Source organism: Rhincodon typus, chromosome 11, assembly GCF_021869965.1.
Source record: "Rhincodon typus isolate 14 chromosome 11, sRhiTyp1.1, whole genome shotgun sequence".
NCBI lineage: Eukaryota > Metazoa > Chordata > Chondrichthyes > Orectolobiformes > Rhincodontidae > Rhincodon > Rhincodon typus.
The window spans coordinates 24,519,502-24,532,452 of record NC_063342.1 but is presented as its reverse complement, the minus strand read 5'-3'; the positions used below and the strand labels follow the sequence as shown (position 1 = coordinate 24,532,452).

Below are 12,951 nucleotides of genomic sequence, written 5' to 3'. Positions count from 1 at the left end.
TAACATTGCCTCGTGCCATCATGGTAATTCCCATTCAATTTCAGAAGTTAACACTTGCCCTTTCACCTCCTCCTTCCTCACTCTGTCTTTAAATCATCTGAGACATCCTCTTGCTCCAGTATTGCAGTTATACCCCTCAATCAGACTACTTCCCCTCGTTCCTTTCTTTTCTATCTTTCCTGAATAAATTATACTCAGAAATATTTAAACCTAGCCTTGTCCTTTCTTGAGCCAGGTCTCTGCTGTTGCCACATCATATTTTGACATGGCAATCTGCACCTGTAATTCCCCAGCCTTATTTACTGTACACCATGCATTACATATATGCACGGCAACTCTGTTTTGGATTTGAGATTTTTCTCCCTTTCTCCAACTTCACCTGTTAAATTATTAAACTCCATGCTAGTGACAGCTATATCCCTAAGCATTTTTCAAGCCCTGGTAAATCTGCGTCAAAGTTTTTATTAAGCAAAGGTATTAAGGAGTATAGACCAAAGACAGGTATGTGGAGTTGTGGTACTGATCAGCCATGACCTTACTGAATGCTGGAACAGGCTCGTGGTGCTGAATGGCTTACTCCTGTTCCTACATTCCTCTACCATTCTCTCTTGGTTCCCAGATCCCTGCCAAATCTGATTAAAACCCTCCCAATAGCACTAGCAAAACGCCTGCAAGGACCTTGGTCCCAGCTTTGTTCAGGTGCAACTTGTCTGTCTTCAACAGGTGCCCATCTTCCCAACAGCCAGTACCAATGTGCCAGGAATCTAAAATCCTCACTCCTGCACCATTTTTTCCCAGACACAAATTCACCTGCCTTATCCTGCGATTTCTGTACTCACTTGCATATGGCACTGGGAGTAATCCAGAGATTAAAACTTTGTGATCCTACTTTCTAACTTTCTACATAGCTCCCTAAATTCTGATTGTAGAATCACATCCCCTTCCTACCAATGTCATTGGTACCGACATGGACCACAAGGATTCCCCGCTACTATGGTTAACAGGGACCTTTCCATGTGCGACCCATCTCCTGCACTGCTGCCCTCAAAACTTCCCTTTCCTCCCACAACAATGATAGTGCCCCTTTGGTCCCCACTTACCACCCACCAGCCTCTGCATCCAAAAGATGGTCAGCTGCCAGTTCTGTCACCTCCAATTGGATCCTGTGACATATTCCCCTCCCATTCCTTGTCAGCATTCATTGGGACCATTCCCTCCAGGACACTCGGCAGCACTCCTCCTCCATTCCCAACATCCTCTCACATTCCCATGCCACTGTCCTATGCAAATGCAGAAGGTATAATAACTGTCGTTTACTTTCTCCCTCCTCACTATCCAAGGCACCTGTCATACCTTCCATTTGAAGCACTTCATTCAAACTAGTCTAGTTGACAATGTGGTCTCCTCTACACTGGGGATGCGAAACACAGGCTTAGTGATCACTTTGCTGAGTTTGCAAAAATGACCCTGAGCTTTCAGTTACCCGCCACTTCAACACACCTCCGTGTTTCCACACCGACATTTCTGTCGCAAGCCTGCTGTAGTGTTCCAGCAATCCTCAGTATAAGCTCGAAGAACAACGTCTCATTTTCCACTTGGGAACCCTGTAACTTCTAGGACTCAGCATTGCATTCAACTTTTCAGGCTGATTCCATCCTTCCATGACTTTTTATCCATCCCACACCTGATCATGTTAACACACGGGTTGCTTTTAGCACAGTCACCTAGTCCCATGTACTCCTAGGCCCATTATCACCTTATATGAATGGCATTCAACACAGCTAACCCATTTTTTCATTCTTAGCTCTTATTACCACTTATTCAGCTTTCCTTCTCTTCTGCTATCCTTAATCTCCTTGCTTACTTACCCCTTTCATATCTCTCTGGGCTCTTTCTCTACCTATCCATTCACCTCTGCCCTTCACTCCCACTGTTCCCTTTCTCCCCCATCACTACTTTCCCTTCTCTCAGTGGACTGAAGGGCCTTTATCTGCACTTATGAGCTCCAGGACTCTGTTTCTAATTTTCCCAATATCTAGTGCCCCATTCAGGTGGATCGTTCTAATGTTGTTATTTAACAATACTATAATATTTTATAAATTGAGGCATCCTTCATTCAGTCTGGAATATTTCAGGATATATTGAATACTTTTCCGCTTTTAGTATTCAACTGAAAGTAGACCGAATATAAAACAAAGTTAGATACAGTAGCCTGTAATATTTGGCTGGTGTACTCACCTTAATAGTTATATTTAATTATGCATGTTATCTACCTTTCTACTTACCTTCAGTTGCTTTTTTTACAGCAGTTTCTGGTTCAGGGATTGGTGGTGCATCAGGAGGTACCGGATTATTTCTAACTGTGTCAATCAGCCTGTCAAGTTCGTCTTTCGACTGGTGAAAAAAGGAGTGATTTAGTTTCTTATTACTGTACTGCAGTAATCTGAAAAAGGTACATTGCAATGTTCATTTGTAGAGAACTGCTCATAGTTTTTAACCCAACAGAAAGCTGTTGAGACAGTTGTACAAACACAGATGTATTCCTACAAGCGGCCATTCTTAAGATATTGCCATCAAACATTTCAAATTGTGATTATCGGTGGAAATCTTCTGTCCACAAGAAAACTTGCATTCTATTAGGTACCTCTAAAACAAAACTTACTACCTTTGTACTGCCAACTCTTTAGTCATTTATTTTCCATTTCTCTATCTACTCCTCCCTTAGTGAGACAATGACAGCATTAATTTAATAAATCAGTATGCTCCTGTAATAAGTTGGAACATGAAGGAGGAAGTAATTAAAGCATGTCAGAAAGCATGGTGATAATCATGGCAGATTTTAATGGAAGGATGGAATCAGGCTCAAAAGTTAGAGGGGCCTCATTTAATCAGCTGTTAGTGCACTCACAAAGTTTTTTTTTGGATATGCACCTAACTCCATTCACTGTTAGTTTTCATATTTCTGGAACACTGGTTATCTCCAAAGCTGTAATGAAGGGTCATCTAAAACATTAATTTTCCACAGATCCTAATTGAGTGTTTCTAGCACTCACTATTTTTATTTAACTTGTATTGCTTTGCTTTTCTGTGAAAATCACTGCATGTAGATTTTTAACTACAATTTATATTACTCCTTCTTATTTGGTTCAGCATACCGGTTATTAAGTTAATGCAGCAAACACTACGAACATTCAGGCAGCATAGGTGGAGAGAGAAACAAAAATGTTGTCTAGCCTGATGTCTTGCACAGTTTTTTTGTCTTACACAATAGTATGTTGAACCAAGAAGGGCAGAGGCAAATGAACCTTAAAGATTTCAAATACTTTGTAATGTCAGAACAGGTTGAACCAGTTGATTCAACAGAATGGATATCTGTTCTATCTGCTGATGCAGAGAGATGCAAAAAAGATTAAAACTTTCTACACATTAGGGACTATTCACAAACTATGATAGTGTGGAAAACTGCTTTGCTTTTACATCAATGTTGCCAGCTTCGAGTTTATAATAACACACTCCGAACATAGAACAAAATTATCCTTGACAATCTAATTGGGCTGCAACAGTTGAGATGAACCAGTTTGTACTATGACATTTTAATTCAGTGATAGATCACAACACTTTATGGACTTTGAGGCAACTTTTAATTGTCGCAGTATCCATTAACCCAGCACAGTCACTTTGACTTTTTTTTCTCTAATACTAACATTTTTGTCCTTGAACTAAACAAATAAAAGTGCTAGTTACACTGAAGCTTGAACAGACATAATGGAAACATCCTATTCACTTATTGCATTACCATACGATTGTATGTTTATAAACAATTATACCTACCAAATTCACAAAATCATTGTTTCCACCAACATGGATGTTGTTAAAGTAGATTTGCGGTACAGTTAAACGCCCAGTGAGATTGATAATCTGCTGATGTATCTCAGGACTTTCCTTTACGTTGACTTCAACAAATGGGAGACCCAGATTATTCAAGTGAGCTTTGGCCCGTATGCAATGAAGACATCCTGTAATAGTGTAAACCGTAATCCTGCCTTCTAATTCCTGCAGGGCCACTGGCTCCTCCGCCTCCATTTCAGATTTGTGGACTGAAGAATGTATTGCCAATCTGCATTTGTTTTTATCCTGCTGTGGACTTTTTTCACAGCTGCCTTGTACAGTAAGTCATTAACTGTGGCGTATCAACACTGCTTTCCTTGGGTTCCTTCCTTTCCCTGTCCTCGGCAATGAATTCTCAATTTCTGAAAGAAACAATGGTCATAAGTGAGCTCAGATTACAGGGAAAAAAATGCTTGTATTTAAATGCTGCGTTTCACAGCCTCAGGTCATTTCAAAACACGTCACAAAAGTAAATTACTTTTGAAGTGAGATCTCACTTTACCCTGGTACACTCAAGCATAGACAATTAAAAAAATGTTCACTCCCTAAACTCTGTTCTTACTTCCTATAAGCACTGAACATTTTACCATTTTTAGCACAAAAATAAAGTTTATCCCAAGTTGGTAAAATAGTAATATCGTTCTCTAAAACAGAATGGGGAATTGTAGACAATGTATACAACATACTACAATAAATAAGTTGGGATTTCTACATATTTTGATAGTTATACATGTTGGTGCAGATCCTCCCACTGTATTGAGCTGATAGTGTGGGTTTGAATTTTAAAGTTTCCCAATGTTAATCGATTCTGGTGTAAAGTCAAAGAATCCAGCAGAGATGCTGTTAAGGAAGAAGAGCAGACAAATGCATATATCTGAAGGTAGCTCAGTGGTTATGTTACTACATTGTAAATCAGATGTTATTACTGGACAAGTTAGATCCCAGGTTGAAACCTAACTGAATAGATCATATTTGATTTTGTTTGATTTCAACAGTGATCTCTTGATAAAACGTAAGCACAACTGAAGTTTCTTAACAAACGAAATGAAGATAAAATAGAATAAAGCAAACTATCTACTTATAACAAAATTCAAAGATTTTTAAACAGACTATAAAAATATAATCCCATTAATCCTAAAACACTCCTTTATAAACACTCTGTTTATGTCTGGCTAAAGTACATTCACTTTCTTCCTCCAAATCATTAACATTTATTGTAAACAATCATGGTCTCAGCACTGATCCCTGTGGGACCCCACTGCTTACTGGTCACAAACCTGAAAAAAAACTCCTTACCTTAACTCACTGTTTCCTGCCTATTAGTCAATTCTCTATTCTTATCATTATGCTACCTCCAACACCATGGCCTCTTATCTCATGCCTGTTGTGAGGTACAGTGTTGAATGCCTTCCGGAAGTCCAAATACAATAAATATTCTGATTCACCTCTATCCACTCTGGTTAAGATTTCCTCAAAAAACTCGAATAAATTAGTCAGACATGATTTCCCTTCTACAAAACCATGCTGATTCTACTTGATTAGATTATGACTTTTCAAATGTGCTGTTATTGCTTCCTTAATAATTATTTCCGACATTTTTCCAACAACAGATGTTACTGTCTGTCTGTAATTGCCCGTATTTTGCTTTCCTCCCTTTTTGAATAGGGGTAACACATTGGATTCTGGAGAAATACCAGAAAAATGCCAAAGATTTTTAGAAAATTACAACCAAGCATCCACTCTTTTAGGGTCCTATGATGCAAGCCATTATCGTGGACTGTTTACCCACCAGGAACAGGAGGGAGGCAAGTGTTACAAGATCAAAGTGGGTGGCACAGCTGTTACTGTTGATGCATGTGGGGAGATGTCCCCAGCAAGTGAGTAGGCAGGGCAGAGGGCACGATTATTAGTGAAATCAGGGGCTTGTGGTGGGAGACAGTGAGTGAGGAAAGATATTGCAGCCATTAGTGAGAGTGGCAGATCATGAGCTTTAGTAGGAGGTAGGTCAAGTAGCAGAGATACAGTCTGTGTGACGTACCAGAGAGAAGATGGTTGCACTTATCCTGGCAGAATGGAGATCATTGACCTTCTTCCTACAGTGCTGAGCATTCCTCCAGATGGCTGAGACTGCTTTATTCAGGGTGGCAATCGCAGCCTAGGCTGCATGGTCTGGTGTCATGGCCTTCACTGCTAGTCCTGGAGTAAGACAAAGTCCTATTTCTGCACTATACCACCCAGCAGGACCTCTAAGTCCCTTCCCTCAAAACATGCACTAATTTCCTTCTGTCTGCCACATCTCAGTCAGGAATCATGAAGGACAGCTCTGGACTGATAGTGTTTGTCTGGGTGTACAATGGGCTTGCAAAGATGCTGTGGCACAAGGGATGTCATTGTTACAGTGGATAGCTGCTAAGTGGCAAGTTGTTCTGGAATGATGCATGATAAGATAGGGTAGGAATTGGATGGGAGACATGCCACAGGGGCTTGGTAAGCAATTAGTGAGCCGAGTTTGGTAAGATACAGCAAAAAAGCTAGGCCTCAAGGCAAAAAAAAAGTTCAAAACTTAGCCAAAAAAGTAAGATTCAACACAGTTGAACAGATCTATGTCCTAGCCTAACATACCAGTTCACTTCAGCTAGCTCAGCTTTATAGCCACATAGTTGTCTTTATTTAAGTTGAAACGATTAGTCTTAGAACCAATCTTCTCTTTTCCAATTTGAATGTAAAATTCAATCATATTGTGGTTGCATTATCTCTATCATTTCAGTATCATTTTGAGAGTTTATCTTACCTTAATTAAATGTGTTATAGCATATTTAATTTCTTTTTCTGTTTTTTTCATTTCAGATTTCCTCTGCATTTTTGATTGAATACTTTCAGTCTCTTTTCTAAAGTCATCATATTCCCTTTCATATTCCCTTTCAGTCACCTTTATTGTTTATAAACATTGTGAATGCCTTTTTCTTTAGATTTAATCTCACTTTTAATTATAGATGCTATTTAACTAACAAGTGAACTCTACTGATTTCTTATTGCTGCTGTTGATTTATTATGGCACTTTTTTTATTTGCACTCTACCAGTGGAAGGTAGTGTCAACCAGCTCTCCCACCAGTGAGCCAACTGAGTCTCTTCCATGGATAATTATCACTTAACACTCTCACCTCACACAACAAGGATTTAAGTGATAGTGAGAAATGTCCACTCCAAGCATCTAGCTGCTGGGTTTCACTGGACAGGGTAATGGTGAGCAGGTGAAAGGATCCCTAGAGCCCGTTAAATACAACCCTCAAAAGGAGAATCCTGTATCTCCAATCAAGACATTCTACACACTGTGCTAAGTGTCCGTATTAAGAATTAAACATATACAAATGCAATCATAATAACCAATTTTGGATAATTCATCATGTAGGTAATTGAGATAAATGTTGAGATTTTAGCATAGATAACTGTGTACAAACTCGATGTTACAATTTGCCAACAGTTTAAATGCTTTTTAAAAGTTATTTCTTAAAAAAAAAACTTACAGAGCCAACATGTTACAGTAATTTAGTGGATCGGACCATTTAAGACCTGTAGAGAAGGAAACACTGCAAATAAGACCTCTTCAAAATATCCAGTCAGAACTTGTTTTTCTCCAAAATTTCTCTTCTTTCTGAAGACTTATGTAAGTCAATTGAGCGGAATTAGCGGCAACCCAAGTAATGACTTGAAATGTGTTCTGAATGGCCTGCTTCATTTTGAGGAACAAAAAGAGAAATTCCACTAAATTCAGACAATATTCTTAGATTAAAGGACTCACACAATGGCTCTAAATTCCATTCAGAGCCAGCAAATCTAGCTCATCAAGGTCACAGGCACTGAGATTGTTTTCAGATAATGCTGTCTGGACAAGATAAACATGATTGGGGAGAATGTAATGGCACAATAGTTTACCGAGTAACATAAACATTTCTAATTATTTAAGGCTGCAAAGTAAAAGGGAAAAATAGCGAGTCAACAGGCTCAGCTTTTCCCTTACAATGTTATCTCATTTTACATGACTGACATAGAACATAGAACTGTAGAGCACAGGAAAAGACCCTTTGGCCCACCATGTCCCAGCTGACCATGATGCCATTCTAAACTAATCCCATCCACTTGCACACAGCCCATATCCCTCTTTTCCCTGCCTGTTAATTTATTTGTCTAAATAACTCTTAAACATTGCTATCATTTCTGCTTCTACCACCTCCCTTGGCAGTGCATTTCAGGCACATACAATCCTCTGTGTAAAAAAAAAATGCCTCGCACATCTTTAAACTTTTTCTCTCTTACCACAGATCTATGTCCCCTAGTACATGCCATTTCCACCCTGGGAAAAAGATTGACTATCACTCTGTCCATGCCTATCATAATTTTATGTACTTCTACCAGGTCACCCCTGGGCCTCCAACTCTCTAGCAAAAACAATCCAAGTTTGTTCAACCTCTCCTTATCGTTAATTTACTCCAATCCAGGCAACATCCTGGTAAACCTCTTCTGCACCCTCTCCAAAGCCTCCACATCCTTCCTCTAATGTGACGACCAAAACTGCACACAATACTCCAACTGTGGATTAACTAAAGTTTTATACCACAACTTTTATACTCAATGCCCTGACCAATGAAGCCTGCCGAATGCCTTCTTTACCACTTTATCCACTTCTGTTGCTGCTTTCAAGGAGCCATAGACTTGCACCCCAAGGTCCTGCTGTACCTTTGCTCCTAAGAATCCTGCCATTTAGTGTATACTTTCCTCTTGCTTTTGACTTCCTAAAATGCATCTCACTTGTCTAGATTAAACTCCCATCTGCAATTTTCTGCCCAACTTTCCAACTGATTTATATCTTGCTGAATCCTTTGAAAACGTTCCTCACTATTCACAGGTCCACCAATTCTCGTGTTATCTGCAAACTTACTAATTAGACTATTGACATTTACATCCAAATCATTTATATAGATTTCAAACAAGAGATCTAACATTGATCCTTACTGAACACTAATGATCACAGACGTCCAGTCAGAAAAACACCCCTCCTCAACACTCTCTATCTTCTATAACCAAGCCAATTTTGTATCTAACTTACAAACTCACCACGGATTTCATGTGACTTAATTTTCTGGACCAGCATTCAACGAGGGACCTTGTCAATGAAGACACCATCCACTGCCCTACCCTCATCAATCATCTTCATCACTTCCTAAAAAATTCAATCAAATTGGCGAGATAAGACTTCCCCCACACAAAGCCACGCTGACTATCCTTAATAAGTCAATTCTTTTCCAAATGCAAGTAAATCCTGTCCCTAAGAATTTTCTCCAATAATTTCCCCGCCCTGAGGGAAGGCTCACCGACCTATGATTTCCTGGTTTATTCCTATTGCCCTTCTTACACAATGGAAGCACACTGGCTATTCTCCAATTTTCTTATATTTTTCATAACTGACTCTGAAAAGTTGCTATAAAATGAGTGTCAACTTGTTTGGTCAAACACTCAAATAGAAAGATTAAAGAGTCTTTGCAAAATAAAATTTATGAAAAATATGGGGGCCTGAATATTTGCAGAGCACTGATTTCCAGCAGATCCCAATTTTACTGTTGGGTTAGTAGGACAGGGTATGTCTTTCTCACACCACACACAAACACACACTAGAGAAACAAAACAAGCAGGTTCATTTGCACTCAGTACAGAGTTCAAACAGTCTGAATTTTCACTGTAGCAAGGGACTTAATCCATTGTGTGAGAATCACAATTCTTAAGAGCAGGTATAGATTCTCGTAATGATTATGCATGCAAAGTGTTAAAATGCAAAGTTATTTAAATCTCCAGCCCTTTAAAAAGTTTTAAAAGCCTGCCTTTGATGATGACCTTATTGCAAGTATAATAGCTATTTGTTGACATTTCCCCAAGGGCTATCACATCATTGTTAATGCTTAGCTGCTTTTCATTACATATAATGATCTCAGTATAGTGTCCTAACTTCACAACTGCAGTTCAAAGAGGTTATTAAAGGATTTGCTATTACGGTATTATGGGTTATGAATAATCGTCTGCTTGCTTTATAAGGGATTCAGTCTTTGAGGATATTTTATAAAGTGTTGAGTGGGAGTATTCTTTACTCAGATTAAGGTTACAGTCAATATTTAGACCACTATTTTACTTTATTACATCATGGCTCATGGCACATACTAGATAGTTTGCCATGGAGATTGTAAGAGCAAGGTGTAGTGGTAGGTTAGCATGAGTTGGCATTAAGTTGGCATTTAGGTTATAATGGTGTGTGGGGTCATGATTTCGTATTAAGTTGACAAGGTGGCTATATGGGTACATGAGGTAGCTGAAGGGTATGGGTTGACATGAGTTGAAATTAAGTTGCCATAGGGTCTATCAGGGCCATGGGTGAATGGCGGAGAAAGGGTTCGCATTGGACTGGCATGCAATCATGCAGGTAGTATAGGGAGTGGGTGGACTGAGCAATAAGATTTGAGTAGGTGAGGGCTGGATGGCCTTAATTGCAACAAAACAACTGAGAGCATTTAAATGGTCCAAATTAGCATTAACCGGCTCCTATGGCTCCCTGCAATCTGCATTCAGGGGTAGCAGGTGGACTCAGTCTCATACCCACCAACAGCTCCTTCCCTCATGGTGAAATGATGACGACTGCATTTGGGAGAAGTTTCTCCCGACCTGGGAAATTTTCCAAATCATACCATCCACCTTGGAAACGCAAATCCAGGCCTCGGTCTTTCACAAATCAAACAGTGCTGGATTAAAGGAAATTGTAAATCCAGGAGAAATCTGGGAAGTGTCCAAAACTGTATATCAACACTTTCATTTATAAAATTGAAAATAGTAAAACACCAAGTCACGTCTTGGGAACATTATCAAACAAAAAACCGAATAAAGCAAGCCTTCTAATCTAAAATGCGTGATGATTTTGACGAGAGATTCAGCAAATTTATTTGTTGATGTGTGTGTTCTCGTGGTACTGGCCTTGGTAACTGCAAATAATATCATGACCTGGACAAAACAGTTCAAAAAAGCTAAATGTTAGGGGTCAACAAGACTCGGATATAAAAGGTATGTTTTCAATTGAACCATTTCTGTTGTGAAATTGAAGCAAAGTGAAAGATTAAACTAACAATGGTTGACTAATACAAGGTTTACAAATTTACTGACTGTTGTTCTTGCTTCATCTTTAACTGATTTCCCAAAGTATTGCAATGCACTCATTACGTTTCCTGTAATTGTTTTTCAGCTTGTCTTTTGCTCCCTCATTCTTTCTGTTAAACACACAATCTGTTGGTTCTTTTCCACTTTCTTCCTTTTTTCTCTGATTTTCATAGGGAACATACGACCATGGGAAATTGGAGGAGTAGACCATTTGGCCATTCACGTCTGCTTCACTATTTGACTAGATCATGGCTGATCAATTTCTGTAATACTAATTTCCCCGCATTATCCCATATCCTTCAAAGTGCTTAACATCTAGAAATCACACACTTTCTTGTTGATTTTACTAAATCTTATTAACCACTCTCCATTTTACATAATTGAAATGGGAACTGAGTGTACAATTTCTGTTGCAAACAAAATAATTTGAGAGAACAATGCCGATAAAAAGGAACTGTTGGTGTATGCAGTCCTTCTGGCTTTGGTTTACATCATCACTTCTTAATTTAAATTGTTTTCAGCAGGAACTACCTTAGATATCCTAGGTAAATAGTAGAAACTAAAAAGTTGACCTTTTTAAACAAAAATCTAAGTAAAAACATTCACAAGCCTAAGTATATTTGATATCGAAACATTCAACACCATGGTGACTCAAATCATGTTGAAAGAGTTGACCTTAATTTGATAAAGCACTAAATCAAATCTTTTGCAAACTCTTGCATTTATTTCTCACTTTATGTAGAAAACTTGCCTATACCTGTCGTCAAAATAGCAGTCATCAAAATAGTCAAGCTATTGTTTGCTGTAAATGATGAGTTGAATCATATAGGGGTCTCAGCAGTGTGGGCTATAGCGAGATTTGGGACAGAATCAGACAAGGGGCCCACCTTGATGTCAGGAGCACCAGATGCAATATTTTAAGTTATTCGCAAGCAGCATAGTGAGTTTCTTGCTAGGCAGTGCCAAACTGCCAATTAAGGGAGATTATTGCTTGTTCAACATTTTATTGACAGCAACAACTCATCACATTAATATTCAGATTTCTATCTGACCAAACAAGCTAGTTATTGAGAAAACTTGACATGGAAACCAGAGTGAACCCCTGACAAAGTCAGCTTACCACTTGCTCCAAATGACCTCCATGTTGGACACAAGGCATCAACATGTCAAAACCACATGCCATGATTACTGACCACACACACAAACACCAGATCCACAGAGACTGACAGCTGCCATGTGCCAACCTCTAATAAACCTCATGGCACATCTCCACATGCAGGATGCTCCTGAATTCCAATGCTGCACTGGCAACTGTCATTATAATGTTGCATTATAATGCGTGCGCTTAGGAACATGCACCAAGCTCCAGGCTGTATCTCCAGGCTCTTCACTGGCAGACACTCACTCACTCTGAGGCTAGCTGGATGCTCACAGCATCGCTGCCTTGGATTACCATGCCTTGCTTTTTTTTTGACCCTCAGCCCAAGATCTGAAGCTCATATTACTTCTGTCTTGCCTTGAAGTTTAGTGCAGACCAAAGCAAGGAAACTTGTCATGATTGGCAGAAGACCTTAGTCAATTCAAGCCCACTTGGGGGCAGTCAGAGTCAATGTGCTCTCCACGAAGAGTGAGGAGCTGAATGTCAGGCAGCTCAAGTTTTCTGCCCTATTCTGCATCTTTTCTTTCCCAGAATGAGAAAGAGAGATAGGTATTTAGGGGGCAAAAGTGGGTGGCACAGATATTACTTTTGGTTCCTGTTGTCAGGTGTCCCAAGTGAATGAATAGTCAGCTGAGAGGGCACATAAGGTTAGTGTTGGTGAAAGTTGAGGTGGATGGCAATGAGTTGGGTGAGGTGGATGGCAATGAGTTGG

General features: G+C 39.3%; 1 protein-coding gene across 2 annotated transcripts in view; it reads right to left on the bottom strand.

The window, feature by feature from the left end:
- The window catches only part of zgc:152951 (uncharacterized protein LOC569013 homolog), a 42,433-nt gene that overhangs the window by 23,545 nt on the left and 5,937 nt on the right, over positions 1–12,951 (bottom strand). Inside the window, exons 2-4 of one of the 2 annotated variants that reach the window (XM_020527574.2) lie at positions 7,414–7,459; positions 3,832–4,250; positions 2,286–2,394 (exon numbers count right to left, since the gene is read on the bottom strand). In XM_020527574.2, the coding sequence (XP_020383163.1) occupies positions 2,286–2,394; positions 3,832–4,083 (361 nt within the window). In that variant the 5' untranslated portion in view covers positions 4,084–4,250; positions 7,414–7,459. The remainder of the gene's footprint in view (positions 1–2,285; positions 2,395–3,831; positions 4,251–7,413; positions 7,460–12,951) is intronic. The other variant, XM_048602646.1, reaches the window with a different exon arrangement.